At 52.2% G+C, this 16,853-nt stretch overlaps 1 protein-coding gene and 1 long non-coding RNA gene across 3 annotated transcripts in view; one reads left to right on the plus strand and one right to left on the minus strand.

The window, feature by feature from the left end:
• Nucleotides 1-16,853, plus strand: part of LOC142819012 (uncharacterized) — a 51,060-nt gene that overhangs the window by 19,445 nt on the left and 14,762 nt on the right. The window lies entirely within an intron of this gene.
• LOC112547648 (natural killer cells antigen CD94-like) overlaps nt 1-16,853 on the minus strand; it is a 28,533-nt gene that overhangs the window by 4,475 nt on the left and 7,205 nt on the right. Inside the window, exons 2-5 of the mRNA XM_025190363.2 lie at nt 16,737-16,747; nt 4,516-4,600; nt 4,020-4,115; nt 843-1,010 (exon numbers count right to left, since the gene is read on the minus strand). Coding sequence (XP_025046148.2) covers nt 843-1,010; nt 4,020-4,115; nt 4,516-4,600; nt 16,737-16,747 — 360 coding nt within the window. The remainder of the gene's footprint in view (nt 1-842; nt 1,011-4,019; nt 4,116-4,515; nt 4,601-16,736; nt 16,748-16,853) is intronic.

Raw genomic sequence — 16,853 nt, forward strand, 5'->3', positions numbered from 1 at the left:
CCACACAGCACGGAAGCCTTGAAATTAGTCTGAGACAGGCTCCCTTAATGTGGATGCTCTACCTCAACTTAGAGCCCCAGGAAGGACTGGGGAGTAATTAGTCTGAATGACATTGGGGAGTAGTTATTTCAACATAGGAGCAGTGGAGCATTCACACTATTTCTAAACAACTATTTTGAAATAAGCATTAATCCTCGTGGAAAGCAGGAGTTATTATTTTGAAATAACCAGCCCCTCATTTTGAAATAACAGGCATGGTAGTGTGGATGCTCCACTTGTTATTTTGGAATAACTCTGGGTATGTCTACACTACCCCGCTAGTTCGAACTAGCGGGGTAATGTAGGCATACCGCACTTGCAAATGAAGCCCGGGATTTGAATTTCCCGGGATTCATTTGCATAAGCGGGGAGCCGCCATTTTTAAATCCCCGCTTGTTCGAACCCCGTGTAGCACGGCTACACGGGGCTCGAACTAGGTAGTTCGAACTAGGATTTCTATTCCGAACTACCGGTACACCTCGAGGAACCTAGTCCGAACTACCTAGTTCGAGCCCCGTGTAGCCGCACTACACGGGGTTCGAACAAGCGGGGATTTAAAAATGGCGGCTCCCCGCTTATGCAAATGAATCCCGGGAAATTCAAATCCCGGGCTTCATTTGCAAGTGCGGTATGCCTACATTACCCTCCTCATTCGAACTAGGAGGGTAGTGTAGACATACCCTCTCTGGTATAGACTATGTGCACAAAGACAGCAGTATCTTTTTTTTGTTAACAAGAACAGGGAGAGCTTTCTTCTGGTTAAGTAACAATATTACCATGGAGAATATGGTAGAACAATATACCTGTCTTATTCATTACATTTGAGAAATTTGTTTTCTGAGCTTGGAGATCATCTCTTTGCTGTGTGCAGTTTTTCAGAGTTTTCTGCAATTGGGTGAAGTTTTTCTGAATAGCTTGTTTCTGGATTAATTCTTCATTCAGTCTTCTCACTTGATCAGAAGCCTGGAATACTTAAATCCATATCCCAATAAATCAGTTAAAACAAAAATAAATACACTTGTATAAATCAGTTTCCTTTTCCAATATAAGGATGCTAACATCAATAGAAATAGTTGCCCTCAAGGCTTACAATCTTGGGACTGAAATGGAGACCTCCAGAGCTAAAATCATGAGCTCTTATAGCTTGATCTAACCTTGAAAAAATATATCAGCAAAGCTACAGTAGACAGGGGGATGAAAAAAGTACTCCAATAAGTGACAGTTATGCCAGCCTAACCCAAAACATAGGTGCACTAAGTGGAATAATGCTATGGTAGCTACCATCATTTGGTGAGATGGTGTTCCTATTCCAAATGGAAAACTCTTTTCATTGGAGTAGGTCATATCAATACATAGGGGATATGGCAGCATAGCTATGGCAAATTATCTAGGTTGGCATAATCTCCATAGTATAGACATATTCAAATATAAAAACTTACAAAACTACAAATTGTTAGACCTTAAAGACTAACAAAACATGTAGATGGTGTCATGAGCTTTCATGGGCGCAACCCAGTTCTTCAGATGACTGAAATATTGGAAGTCCAGATCCAAGAATAAATAAGGGAAGGGGGAGGGGAAAAGTGGGTGGGGGAAAGAGAGAGAAAGTGGATGATTCAAATAGGTACAAGAGGCTGATAAGAACAATTAGAACCTCCGTCTGTTGGTTGGTTAAGTCATTAGAATCATAGAACCATAGAACTGGAAGAGACCTCAGAAGGTCATCAAGTCCAGCCCCATGCTCTAGGCAGGACCAATCCCAACTAAATCAACCTGGCCAGGGCTTTGTCAAGCCGAGACTTAAACACCTCTAGGGATGGAGACTCCACTACTTCCCTAGGTAACCAATTCCAGGGCTTCACTACCCTCCTAGGATGTGGAAGGTAGCATGTGAGCCAGCCAATGTCCGTGTTCATACCATTTGCATAAGAATTAAACTTGTAAATGAAATTAAGTTCCAACCTTTCCCTGTGTATTGGCTTGTGGAATTGACCTGAAATAACACAGTGAATTGGAGATCCATTAATGAGTGTCCAGGTAGATTAAAGTGTTCTCCAACAGGTTTCTGTGTATTGCCTTTTCGGATATCTGATTTGTGTCTATTAATTCTTTCCTGTAGAGACTGTTCAGTTTGGCCAATATACATAGCAGAGGGGCACTGCTGGCACTTGATGGCATAGATCCCATTAGTGGATGTGCAGTTAAATGAGCCTCTGATTTGGTGGCTGATGTGGTTGGGTCCAGTAATGAAATCGCTAGTGTAGATGTGTGTACTGATAAGGTGGTTCCTGAGTTTCTTTGCGAGAGTGTGGCATAATCGCTGTCTGTGGGATAAATAGATTGCAGTGGGTTTTTCATCCTCAGTCCCTTATGTATTATGTTCATCTGTTTGCACTTGGAAAGGAAGATGATGTCTGTTTGGATCTATGCAAGTTTTTTTGTGTAGTTGATGGTTTGCTAATTGTTCTTATCAGCCTCTTGTAATTATCTGAACTATCTACTCACTATTTCTCTCTTTTTTTCCCCTTGATCCTTTTCTCCCTTATTTAAGATTTTCCAGGTACAGACTAACTCTGCTACCCTTCCAAATATAGAAAGCTCAGTAACAATTCATATCCTCTGTGGATTACTGAGGAACCTGTAACACTCATGCTCATTAATGGATTACACAATGTGGATTTTTCAGTTTTATTCTGACTTTAAAGGAATTAAGGAATTGGTGTAATATTACTTTGCTATTTTACAGAACAAACTCCAAGGTTTTAAATCTAACAAAATATGTGCCAAAGATGTTTTTGAAAAAAGTGTCATTAAAAATAGCTACCTAGTCTCATGATTTACACTGAAGTAACCAAGAACAGAATCAGGCCTCATTCTCTTTTGGACTGGTAAATTGAGCAAACTTTAAAAAAATCAGGAAACCAATCGGAACCAAATACCATTCTATATCACAACTGAAGCTAAATAATTTTGTTTTGTTTTGTTTGGAACTAAAATAATCTGGAAAAATGTAAACAAAAACTTGTTTTTTCAGTTTCTCTTACCAAGGCAACAAAAATAGAAACCAAAACAAAATAAATTTCAGATATAAAAGCAGCCAGAATAAAATGAAAAAACGGAAACAACACAGAAAATTGGGGCATTTTGTTTCACTTTTTAGGCATGCTCTCCAATACAAAATAGTTATGTTTTTCAGTTCTCCCAACAGTTTTGTTTCAGGCATTTTTTATGCTTTTTATTCTGACATCACTGAAACAAATCATTTTACTTTTTAAAAAAAGATTTTTTTCCCCAAAAAAAGCTTTCAACAAATTCTACCTGGATTTACAAATAGTTTCAGTGTATGGAAAAAATACATTTTTGGCTAACAAAATATTCACTGAAAAAAATCACCCAATCCTAGTCATGGTGCCATTTCTAACCACATTTAAACTGTTGACAATAAGGGTGTATCTACATAGCACCCTAAACTCAAAATAAGATACGCAATTTGTGCCATGCAAATTGCATATCTTATTTTGATTGAATTTCAAAATAACACACTATTTCGAGACATCCCTTAACCCCCGTGTAATGAGGGTTACCAGGATACTGAAACAGTGTGCCTGTTATTTTGAAAAATATTTCAAAATAACAGATGGCTTGTTAAGATGCAAGACAGATATTTCAGGATACCGCCAGTATCCTGAAATTACCGCACAATGTAGACATGCCCTTAGTGGCCCAAATCAATTTAAATCTTAACTCAGAAGGATTCTTAAGACCACCCCTCCCCCCAGGTTACAGAACTGGAGTTGCAACACAAAATGTAACTTCAAAGTGCTGCCTATAGGGCTATTTGTAGAGCCTAGTGCAAGCGCCACTAGCCTGAGACTGTTGAGCTAGGCGTTTACACACATCACTTTAACACTTTTCAGAAGTTCCCTTCTAAACTTCATAACTGTTCACAATGTTTTGTTACTTTCTTGGAAAATACTTACACATGGCACCCAAAACCCCTGCAGTTACTAGCAAAGCCAGGCAAAGGAGCCCCGGAATCACTGTAATGACCCATGGTGAAGCTGGAGAAGGAGTTTCTAACAGAAATAAGAGAGAAAATGAAAGCAAACATGGGTAGGTCTTGAGGATCAGACCAGAGCTCTCAACCACACCAGTCTACCAAAGTCAGGAACCACCCAGCCCAACAGTAATAGCCATTGAATATGTGCTCACTAAATCTGGCATGAATTGAGAAGTCTTGGAGAAACCAGTCACTCCTAGCAAAGGCTAGAACTGTAACATCCCAATTTCTGACCAGGCTTTGGCCCAGTGTGGTCCTAAGTGAGTTCCCAGGAATGTGTCATTTCCTGGCACAATAGATAAAATTCTAATTGCATTTTTTTCTGAAATATGAGGCCATAGACAGTTGCTACATCAGGAGGAAGATGTTTGAGTATAAAAACTTTGATAAAAGAACATAACAGCTCAAATGCTTACCTTTGCCCTCTGCACTTGTGGGTGTTTGCTGCCTCTGCTGCTTTGAACGAGCGTGAAACTTCAGATCAGAATAGATTATGTCCTGCTTGGTGATTTCTGATAGGTTATAAGGATGGAGAGTCAACTCTATGAAATTGTCATTACAGCTGGTGGAAACATAGCTTCATAATAAGCAAGGCAGTCAGTCTGGGCTCCTGGTTAATATAATACAGACCATAGAAACTCACTCAGGACACATCAACACTGTAACGTTATTTTGAAATAACAAGGTGAGCATCCACACAGCAAGCCTGTTATTTCTAAATTATATCAAAATAACAGGCTTCTTATTCCAGAATAATAAACCCTCATTTCACAAGGAATAATTCCTATTTCGAAATAGGGTGAGTGATGCTCCACTGCTGCTATTTTGAAATAACTTCTCCCCGGGGCCATTCAAAATAATTACTCCCCAGTGCCTCCTGGGGCTCTAAATTAAGGTAATGCATCCACATTAGGGGAGCCTGCCACGGACTAATTTTGAGGCTTCCCTGTAGTGTGGACATGCAATTCTGAAATAGTTATTTTGGGAGTTATGATTCCAAAATAGCTTATTTTGAAATACCCTTGTAGTGTAGATGTACCCTCAGTTAATTCCTGTTTCCAAAACCAATAACTGTTTGTTGAAGTGAGCTATATCTTTTGGAAAGAAAGAGTCAATCTTCATTGAAAGACTTCAAATGATGGAGATTTATCACAGTCTTTGATAATCTGTGCCACTGGTTAGTTACACACCTTGTTCAAAATTTGTGTCCAATTTCCAAATTGAACTTTATCTGAGTCATCCATTTAGGAAGAAGAAACAACTCTATGTAACTTAGGTGACCAATCACAAAGTTTAAAATAGTGAAGTATGAACAGTGAATTCTTGAAGCAGTAGCCACTGCAAATAGCTGAACATAAAACACACGGGCTATGTCTACACTGGTGCGATCTTGCGCAAAAACGGCCACTTTTGTGCAAAAACTTGCTGCCTGTCTACACCGGCCACGTGTTCTTGCGCAAGTACACTGACATTCTAATCAGTGTTTCTTGCACAAGAACTCTGATGCTTCCACTCAGGAATAAGCCCTCTTGCACAACTGTTCTTGAGCAAGAGGCCAGTTTAGACGGGCAACATGAATTTCTTGCGCAAGGAAGCCTTATGGTTAAAATGGCCATCAGAGCTTTCTTGTGCAAGAGAGCGTCTACACTGGCATGGATGCTGTTGTGCAAAAGCACATCTCTTGCGCAAACGCATATGCCAGTGTAGACACTCTCTTCTGGAAGAGTTTTTGCACAAGATCATGCCAGTGTAGACTTAGCCACACTTAATGATTTCATATAGAAAACCATTTTTAATTGAAGCTTGTTCTTAGATAAGTCATGAACAGAATATGGGGCTGTCAATTCTCTGAGGGCTGATTCTTCCATTATGACTCATGTCACATGTACCTTTGTCTGTGAATATAAGCAAGGGAAGGAATCAGCCCTTTAAAAAAAAATGTTCCATGCAGCAATGGCCTAATAAGGACAGCAGGATTTGGCCCAAGGGCTGTAGCCAGTTAGAGTACGAGGTTGGACAGAAAGCACATGGTGAATTCAACATTTATTTCTTTTTTTCCCTGGTATCTTTACACCAAAAAAAAAATACGGATCTTTCAAAGCTATATCCTGAAGAAAGAGCCATCGATTGGGGTTACCTACTTGCTCTTCGAAACTGCAGATCAAAGGCCTAAGCTGTATAGTGAAACAGTTGGGCTGTGTCTAGACTGGCAAGTTTTTCCGGAAAATCATCTGCTTTTCTGGAAAAACTTGCCAGCTGTCTACACTGGCCATTTGAATTTCCGGAAAAGCACTGACGATCTCATGTAAAATCATCAGTGCTATTCCGGAAAAACTATGCTGCTCCTGTTTGGGCAAAAGTCTTTTTCCGAAAGACTTTTGCGCGAAAGGGCCAGTGTAGACAGCATAGTACAGTTTTCCGCAAAAAAGCCCCGATCGTGAAAAAGGCGATTGGGGCTTTTTTGCGGAAAAGCGCGTCTAGATTGGCCACGGACGCTTTTCCACAAAAAGTGCTTTTGCGGAAAAGCATCCTGCCAATTTAGACGCGTTTTTCCGAAAATGCTTTTAACGGAAAACTTTTCCGTTAAAAGCATTTTTGGAAATTCATGCCAGTGTAGACGTAGCCTTAAAGTATCCATTTGGGGTCTGGCTTCTGACCTTAAAACTGACACCTAAAAGGACAAACTCAATTGTGACGTCTGAGAGAGCCCTGTGAGAGCTCGGAGTAACCCCAAGTAAGCTGTTAGAAAGCATGTAGGTTCTTTTGTTTTTGTTTTTTTAAATGTATTCTCTTTAATGCTTCTGCCCTAACAATAAATGCAGTGTGCTTCATGGAGGTTGTTGTTTGGTAACTGGTATACACTCTTACAGCCTTAGAAAAGAGTTTTGCTGCAGGTGCTGGCCCCTGCTGGGAAATCACAGTGGGACTCTATGATGGGTTTGGTCACAGAGATCTCCATGAGACTATCACCCGGTGTACTCAAAATATCACTAAGCCCTCTGGGATGCCCCATCTCTCTGACCTGGGGCCCAGCTCTCTCTAGTGCACCCATGTTTCTGTGGTATGCTTAGAGGGAGGTGCCCCCCAAATCTACAGGATTTTCTCCATTTGACCATCTTACTTGGAAGGAAAATGAGGAGATGCCTCAGTCTCATTAAAAACACATGGGAAGGGAGCAGTGTGGTGAGGGAAGCACCAGTTACTGAGTATTTTCAAAGTCTCAGAGGGACAGCCATGTTAGTCTGTAACTTTAAAAACAACAAATAATCCTGTGGCACCTTTAGAGACTAATCAGTATACACACACAGTTATCATGAGACTTCATGGGCAAGACTCCCTTCCTCAGATAAACTTGGGAGAGTTTGAGATGAGCATTTTCAAAGGCTCAGAAGGGATCTAGCAGACATGATGGAAATTTTCCAAACCAACCATTGAGGCAGTCAGGCCACCCAAAAGATATGGTATGACAGGAATACACTGTGGCAGCATCAATACCACTCCTGGGCCCCAGACCCCCTGTTCAGCCCACTGTCCCACAATCTAGGAGTCACAGTACATGGCTCACTCGCCCTGATTTGAGGTTTGTTGTCTCCCTGTAGTCTTTAACAATGCCTATGCTCTCAACTCTGTCTCTAAACTCCTTCTCAATTCAATTCAATTCTTTCCCACCTCCCCCTAGGGAGGGTTCTAAAATAGGCCTCAAGGCAGCCGCAATCAGCTTCACCTGGACCTTAATTGATTTGTAGCCACCCTGTCTTAGCTGCCCCTAATTAGCCAGGATTGTTGATTCTTTCTGCCCCTTTCCCCTTCCACCAAGCTGTGGAACCGACTGTATTGCCCCACTCTGTCTCCTGACTGGAGTGGAAAAGGAGCCACTCTTCCACTGATCACGGCAGGCTGCTGGTCTGGGCTTGTTGTGCTTTTTCCTTCCCTGCACCCCTTCCCTCCACTTTTTGGGAGGGGTGTGTGTGGGGGGCCACTGGGGTTGTGGTAGGCAGGCCCTGGCTACATTCTGGGCCAGGTCCCCTCTTCTTTCTGCCTGCTCTGTCTGCAGGCAGCCTTTCCCCACCCCCACCCCTCAGCTGGCTGTAGGAGCTGCTGGGGGTGTGGGGGTGGACAGGGGGGACTTTGCTGCCTCACCCTGGTGGGGGGAGCGGGACCCCCTATTTTCCATCTTTTTGGGGACTGCCTGGCCCCTTTTTTCACAGTTGCAGGCCTGAACTTCACCGTTCCTGCAGCTGCTACTCCCTCTGGAGTGGAGGAGGTAAGGGGGCTGCTTTACAGCAACTCCTGGGGTTCTTAATTCCCCTCCACAAGTTTGTGGGGGGGGTGTGAGTGTTTGTGAGGGGCCTCTTGCCAACTGGGCCCCGAGGTAGCAGCTGGCACAGCTTTTGTGGGGTGCTGGGACTGGAGGTGGTTCCCTCTGCTCCCTGCTGTCTCCCCTGCATTTCTGCTGCTGCTGCTGCTGTTGCTGCTCCCTCCCCAGCCCCAGGCGCTGCAGGGGCCATCTCCTTCCTTGGCCCCACTGCTTGCCTCCCCGCCCCTCTCTTGCTCTGGTGGGTCCTGCAGCAGGTACAGAGAGCCTGCCACTCAGGCGCCCGTGGGCACACTAGCTTCCTCTCCCCCCCCCCCTCCCCCCCGGCCGGAAGTATCTTGCTGCCCTCCTGCATTCTTGAGCAGGCCCCTTCGCACAGCTTGCATCCCCTCTCCTCTACCCGTGTGCCCATGCCCCCTCTGTCATCTCGTTCGGCGCCTGAGCCTCCCACTCTTCTTTAGTTACCCCCCACACACACACACACCGTTTCACTTCCCACATGCCTTTCAATAATTGACCCTCTCACATTCCCAGTGCAGCCGGAGGAGCCGCTCTTACCGTCCTGTGCTGGGAGCTGTATTCCTTACTCCTTCCATTTTCCCCTTTCTGAACAGTCGCCCTCCACCCCACTTCCAGCCTAGTGGGGGGTAGCGGTGAACCTCCTTCCTCCCCTCCCTCTCCCTCCTTGTTCCCTCCCCTGGTGTTTTTGGTCCTCCCCTAATTGTTTGTTTGTTTGTCCTTCCTTCCCACCTATAACCACAATGGAGGGGTTGTCCAGCAACACCCCTGCCAGACCTTCCTCGCCCACCCCTAAAAACAAGAACCCCTCTGAGGCTGCCGGGCCCCCCGTCACTGTGGTAAAGGGAGCGAAAATGGACGAGGACCCCGGGGCCTCGACCGCTTCTGCCGCAGCACCTCCAGTCACCTCTAAAGAACTTCCCCTGAAGGGTAGGAAGGGCCGGGGGACCAAGAAGGGCAAGAGCCCCGCCCGGAAGGCAAAACCTCCTGAGGCGAGGGCTCACTCCCCGGCCGTGACCCACCTGCTGGCCGCGGTCCCCCCTCCTTCCCGCTCCCCTGTTCCTTCCTCCAGCTCTGGGGGCAACGGTGTCCCGGGCCCCAGGGCGTACGCCCAGGTAGCCGCCGCCCTGCCGCCTCCCAAGCCGCCTCCCAGAATACCATCCCCGGCAGCCGCGGCCCCTTTCCCACCCTGACCAGGAGGCACGGGGTCCGTTGTCTCTTGGTGGCGGCCTCGCCCCACGTGGAGACCTACGTGCGGGCGTTGGCACGCATGGTGGGGTCCGCGGCCGTGGTGGCGGCCTCTAGGATGTTCGGGAAGGTGGTATTCTTCCTGGCGTCCGAGGCCGCCGCCCAGGAGGCGGTGGAAAGGGGTTTGGCGGTGGGGGGAGTCCACGTTCCCCTCGAGCCTTTGGAGGATCTGGGTGTACGGGTGGTTTTGTCCTCCGTTCCTCCCTTCCTCCCCAATGCCGCCCTACTGCCTTTCCTCTCCATCCTGGGGAGGCCTCTGTCAGTCCTGAGTCCCCTTCCTCTGGGCTGCAAAGATCCTACCCTCCGCCACGTCCTCTCCTTTCGCCGGCAGGTACAAATCCAACTACTGCCAGCGGGACGTGGCGGAGAAGCCCTCGAAGGGTCATTTCTGGTGCCCCATCAAGGGGCCCGGTACTGGGTATACTACACCATGGGGGAGGCCCGGTGTTTTCTCTATCGGGCGACGGGGCACGTCCGAAGGGACTGTCCCCTGGCCCGGTTTGGAGAGGCACCCGGGACCCCCGACGCCCGGGAGGGCACCGGCCCTACCATCGCCGGTGGCCCTGACGGTCCGAACCCTGGGGTCGCCCCTCCTCCAACTGTGACCGTTGTCAATCCCGCTCGGGTTCCGCAGGGCCCAGACGAGCATGCGGGTGCTGTTTCTGCCACCGCCAAAAGCAGCAAGGTCGGGCCCGCGGAGGAGAGGGTGGCGGGGTCAGTGACGGGACTCGGGCAGGACCTACCTCAGGGGGAGGCATCCCTTTCCCCTGCTGCCCAGCCGTCATCTACCCTTGCCCTCCTACCAGCACCCTTGTCCCCTGGCTCTTCCTCCAATCAGGGCCAGCCCCCTTCTTTCGAGGGATGGGAGCTTACAACAGGGAGGCGCTGAAAGCGTGCTCGGCATTCCACCCCGCCCACTGAGGAGGAGGACAACCTCCCTGCACCTATGGGGATGGACGCTGAAATCGTCCCACCCTCTGAGCCCTCGAACGATTCACAGCACCGCGAAGCGGTTGAGGTGACCGCGGCGGTTGCGGGAGAGGTGAACACCTCCCTCCCGGGGTCCCTGCAAGAGGGGGCATCTGTGGAGGATGCTCCCACTGTTCCCACCTCCGTTGAGGGGGCGACCGCTGACCTCGCCACCGACAAAGATCACCATCTGGTGGCGGGCAGCAGGCTCGCCTTCCTCTCTCAGGAGGTGGAGGCTTTGGGGCTGACCCCGCCTGCCTCAGAGGGGGATCATCAGGTCCTGGAAGGACAACAACAGACCTCTCCTTCCCTTTCCGACTCGCTGCTATCTCTTCTCCCTGCCTCTGAGTTGCCCCAGGGTGCGACTGTCTGCCCGGCCATCGGCAGCGTTTCGGCCGCAGCCGCCGAAACCCTTGAGGCTCTCAGCGGAAGGGAGGTCCCGATAATATCCGTCACCCCCGGTGCTGAGGCCTCTGGTGCTGCACTCTCTGTGGCACTGGAGCCCGGCACTGGGGAGAGTACCACTACCCCTACCGTTGCCACCGATTCTCTGCCCTGCAAGGAGGCACCGCATCCCGATGCCTCCTTTGCTGAGGCTTCTTGCCCTCCTCCTTCTCCTGATCCCTGTTCCAACCCCCTCCCAACTGAGCTTCCTGCCCCTCTTCCTCCTCCCCCCCATCCTTGTCTCTTCCCCACTCCTCCACCTCTTCTTCCCCCTACCCCTCTTCCTCGTCTCCCTCCTTTTCCTGATCCCCTGCCTGAACTCTTCTCTTCCCCTTACTCTGTTACTGCCGCCCCTGGGGTTGCCACGTTTACTCTAGACGGCCCCCGGGAGGCGGCCTTCATTTCTCCTGCTCTCAGCACGTCTGGGGCCAGTCTCCCTCCGCCACTGTCCTCCCAGCAAGGACCTGAGACACACCGCAACCTGGTGTCGATGGGTCACGGGACTCAGGGAGAGGTCTGGCCCCAAGGCGTTGGAGGGCCCGAGGCCCCGATGCCAGATGCGCTGAAGGGCGAGATGCGTGATTTCTTGGAAGACATCCGAGGATCCAAGAACAAAGTCGCTCTCGCCCTTCAGCGCTGGGGAGATTTTCATCTCATCCTACAAATAGTAAGGGCCCTCCTAGGGGAGGGTAAAGGGACCGGGCGGTGGGAGGCCGCGGCTTACCAGCGGGTCCGCAGCTTCCGTGACGCCCTTCTTACCATTGGGCATGGTCACGGTTTGCTGCGAGGCCCAACGGGGGCCGCTGGCACTCCTGCCAATAAGGATCTTCCCCAGCCCTCTTGATGCCGGCACTCATCATTGCCACTCTAAACACCCGGGGCTGCAGGTCCAGCCGCCGTAGGTGTCAGGTACTCTCCTTCCTTCGGAAGGGGAGGTACTCTGTCGTATTCCTCCAGGAGACCCACGTGGCTCTGGCCGCAGAGGCTAGCTGGCAACTGGAGTAGGGGGACAGAGTTTATTTCAGCCACCTGTCGGGCCGTCAAGCCGGGGGGGCTACCCTGTTCTCCCCAAACATGCAGCCCGGGGTGCTGGGGACCGCCAAGGTCATGCAGGGTCGCCTGCTACATCTCCGGGTTCGGATAGAGGGGCTGATATTGAATCTTGTCAACATCTACGCCCCGTCATCCGTCTCGGAGAGGCTCCGCTTCTATCAGCGGGCGTCTGCCTTCCTCAGCTCTTTGGATCCTGGCGAGTGCCTGGTTCTGGGCGGGGACTTCAATTGCACCCTCGAGGACCGGGACCGTACGGGGCCCGAGCAGTGCCCGGCCGCCGCGGATGTCCTTAGGGAGATAATAGACCATCACTCCCTGGTGGATGTCTGGCGTGACCTCCACCTGGGTGAGGAAACGGTTTTTACCTACGTCCAGGTGGTGGGTCATCGGTCTTTCCAATCCCGGTTGGACCACATTTATCTGTCTCGCAATCATCTCTTCTGGGCCCACTCCTCTGGCATTAGGCCGGCCCCGTTCTCGGACCACCATTTAGTGGCCGTGAAGGCCTCTCTTTCTTCGGAGAGACCGGGGCCGGCCTACTGGCATTTCAATAACAGCCTGCTGGAGGATGTGGGCTTCGTAGCGTCCTTCCAGGAGTTCTGGCTGGCCTGGCACGGGTGGCGGTGCGCCTTTCCCTCGGCACGGCAGTGGTGGGAGGTGGGGAAGGTGCGCACTCTTCTGCCGGGACTACACCCAGGGGGCCAGCTGGCGGAGGGATGCGGTCATTGACCAGTTGGAGCGGGAGGTTTTAGAGCTAGAGAGGCGGCTTGCCACCGGCTCCGAGGATCCGCCCCTCTGCGGAGCGTACCGGGAGAAGCGGGAGCAACTCCGGGCCCTCAAGGACCTTCGAGCCCGGAGTGCCTTTGTTCGTTCTCGTATCCATCTCCTTCGGGAGATGGATCGAGGTTCCCGCTTCTTCTATGCCCTGGAGAAAAAGAGGGGGCTAAAAGACACATCATCTGCCTTCTGGCAGAGGACGGCACCCCCCTCATGGATCCGGTGGAGATGCGCGAGAGGGCTCGTGCCTTCTACGCCTCTCTTCTCCCCGGATCCGACCGATGCCGATGCCCGCAGGGTTCTCTGGAACGAACTCCCGACGGTCAGCGCGGGCGACCGGGATGGGCTAGAGCTGCCTCTCTCCCTGGCCGAGTTCTCGGAAGCCCTCCGTCTCATGCCCACCAATAAATCCCCGGGCATGGACGGGCTGACCGTGGAGTTCTACCGCGTGTTCTGGGACGTCCTCGGCCCGGACCTTACTAAGGTCTGGGCCAAGTCCTTGGAGAGCGGGGTCCTCCCTTTATCGTGCAGGCGAGCCGTGCTTGCCTTGCTGCCCAAGAAGGGGGACCTCCGCGATCTGAGGAACTGGCGTCCCGTCTCGCTCCTCAGCACAGACTATAAAATCGTTGCCAAAGCCATCTCCCTAAGGCTAAAGTCTGTGCTGGCGGACGTGGTTCATCAAGACCAGACCTACACCGTCCCGGGCCGAACCATCTTCGACAACCTCTTTCTGGTCCGGGATCTCTTAGAGCTCGGGTGTAGGGATGGTCTGTCGTTCGCCCTCCTGTCCTTGGATCCTGTCCTGCGGGCCTTCGGCTTCGGGCCCCATTTTGTGGGGTTTCTCCAGGTGCTGTATGCCTCCGCAGAGTGCTAGGTCAAGCTCAACTGGACCCTGACCGCACCGGTCAGCTTCGGGCGGGGAGTACATCAAGGCTGTCCGCTGTCGGGCCAGCTCTATGCTCTGGCCGTGGAGCCCTTCCTCTGTCTCCTTCGCAAGAGGTTGATGGGGTTGGTGCTCCGTGAGCCGGAGACGAGGCTGGTCCTGTCAGCGTATGCCGACGACGTGCTCCTCGTGGTCCAGGACCCGGGAGACCTGGCGCGGGTGGAGGCTTGCCAAACCGTTTACTCGGCGGCTTCCTCCGCCCGGGTCAACAGCTCTGGCCTGCTGGTAGGGGCCAGGTGGCAGGCGGGCTCCCTCCCACCTGCGCTTCAAGCCGTCCGGTGGAGCGCAGGTCCGCTGCTCTATCTCGGCGTTTTTCTCTCTGCCACGCATCCCTTTCCGCCGGAGAACTGTCAAGGTTTAGAGGCCAGGGTGGTTGAGCGGTTGCAGAGGTGGACGGGATTGCTCCGGTGCCTCTCCCTGCGTGGGAGGGCACTGGTACTTAACCAATTGGTCCTGTCCATGCTCTGGCACCGTCTCAGCACCCTGGTCCCGCCCCCGGGTTTCCTGGCCCGTATCCAGCAGCTGATGCTGCGGTTCTTCTGGTCAGGACTGCATTGGGTCCCTGCAGGGGTTCTCCATCTTCCCCTGGAGGAGGGAGGGCAGGGCCTGACGTGTTTGCGCACGCGGGTTCATGTCCTCCGCCTCTGGGCCCTGCAGAGACTCCTCTTTGATGCAGGTAGTCCGGCGTGGAGCACGTTTGCGCATGCCTTCCTTCGCCGCTTCCGAGGGCTCCGATATGACTGGCAGCTCTTTTATTTGAGAGGTCTTCCGCGAGACCTCTCCGGGCTGCCGGCCTTCTACCAGGACCTTCTCCGAACCTGGAAGCTGCTTGCGGCAACCAGGTCCTTGGGAGCAGACCTCCTCACGGAGCCCCTGCTACACAATCCCCATCTACATATGCAGGCGGCGGAGTCTCTCTCGGTGCGCCGGAGGTTGGTCCTGGCAGAAACCACCAGAGTCGGAGGCCTCCTGGACTACTGCCGGGGAGACTGGGTGGATCCTTGGGTGCTCGCCCAGCGCATGGGGCTCTCCACCCTACATACTTCCCGGCGCGTACTTCAGGAGGTGAAGGACGCTTTGCCGCCCACTGCTCGTGTTTACCTTGAAAAGGTACTGCGAGAGGGTGCACCCCGCCCATCCCTCACCCCCAGCCCTCCTGAACTCTCCATCGGCCCCAAGCCCTGTGTACCTTCCCGACTGCCTCCCCCTCGTCATCTTAGCTGGCTGCACGCGATGCAGCCGGTCCCCTTCTGAACCGCGCCAAAGAGTCACCTGTACACGCTCATGCTTCACACGCTCCATTTCCCCACCCTCGTGTCCCGCCCAGACACCAAGTGGCGGGACCTCCTACCACCAGTGGAGGGTGGGGAGCCCCGGTGGGCCAGCCTCTATTCAACCTTGGTTCCACAGCCCACTGGGGACGTCTGCTGGAGAATCCTGCACGGCGCGGTGAGCACGGGCGTGTACTTGGCGCGGTTCAACCCCACCCCCGACACGTGCCTCTTCCGTGGCGTGAGGTAGACGCTGGCGCACATCTACATCGAGTGCACCAGGCTACAACCCCTTTTTCGGCTCCTCCAGAACCTCCTCTTGCGGTTCTGGCTGCACTTCCCCCCCCACTTGTTAATTTACACACATCCCATCCGTGGCCCCACAAAGTCGTGGGACCTCCTGGTCAACCTCCTCCTGGCTATGGCCAAATGGGCAATCTTCAAAACCAGGGAGAAGAGGTTGGCCGGGGGAGGGGCCTGCGACTGTGGGGCCTATTTCAGTTCCTGCATCCGTTCATGTATCCGGGCAGAGTTCCAATGGGCAGCGTCCGCTGGCTCTCTCGAGACCTTCGGGGGGCAGTGGGCGCTGTCTGGGGTTCTCTGCTCGGTGTCCCCATCCGGTTCCCTCGTTTTAACCCTTTGACCTTCACACCCGTCCCTGTTTTTTCATTATTTGTCCCCAGTAATTAGTTGGTTTTTCCAGATTCTGTGGACCCTTCCCTCAGGATGGGGGGAGGTCCTTTAGATGTGGGCGGGCTAATGCCTGCCCACCTCCTGGATATCAAATAGTACCAAGCTCTTTCCCCTGCTGTATCTCCTGACTTTAGGTGGAGAAAGGAACCACTCTTCCACTGAGCATGGCAGGCTGCTGGTCTGGGTTTGTGCTTTTTCCTCCCTTGCATCCCTCCCCTCCCCTCCCCTTTTTGGGAGGAGTGGGGGGGGGGCTACTGGGGTTGTGGTAGGCAGGCCCTGGCTATTCTAGGCCAGGTCCCCTTTTCTCTCTGCCTGCTCTGTTTGCAGGCAGCCTTCCCCACCCCTCAGCTGCCTGCAGGAGCTGCTGGGGGTGTGGGGGTGGATAGGGGGGCCTTTGCTGCCCTCACCCTGGTGGGGGAGGTGGGACCCCCCCCTTTCTATCTTTTTTGGGACTGCCTGGCCCCTTTCTTCACTGCTGCAGGACTGGACTTCACCCTTCCTGCAACTGCTACTCCCTCTGGAGTAGAGGAGGGAAGAGGGTTGCTTTACAGCAGCTCCTGGGGTTCTTCCTTCTCCTCCACAAGTTTGTGGGGGGGGGAGAGTGTTTGTGAGGGGCCTCTTGCCATCTGGGCCCCTAGGTGGCAGCTGGTACAACTTTTGTGGGGTGCTGGGCCTGGGGGGTGGCTTCCTCTGCCCCCTGCTGTCTCCCCTGCATTGCTGTTGCTGTTGCTGTTCCCTCCCCAGCCCCAGGTGCTGCAGGGGCCATCTCCATCTTTGGCCCCACTGCTTGCCTCCCTGCCCCTCCTTTGCTCTGTTGGGTCCTGCAGCTGGTGCTGTGAGCCTGCCACTCAGGAGCCTGTGGGCCCACTAGTTTCCTCCCCTCCCCCCTCAACAGTGTCTTGCTACCCCACTGGTTTCTTAAGCAGACCCCTCCTTGCGGACAGCATTCTCCTCTCCTCTTTTTGTGGGTCCATACCCCCCTTTGTCATCTCGTTTGGTGCCTGAGTATCCCACTCTCCTTTA

This window comes from Pelodiscus sinensis, chromosome 1 (assembly GCF_049634645.1).
Source record: "Pelodiscus sinensis isolate JC-2024 chromosome 1, ASM4963464v1, whole genome shotgun sequence".
Lineage (NCBI taxonomy): Eukaryota > Metazoa > Chordata > Testudines > Trionychidae > Pelodiscus > Pelodiscus sinensis.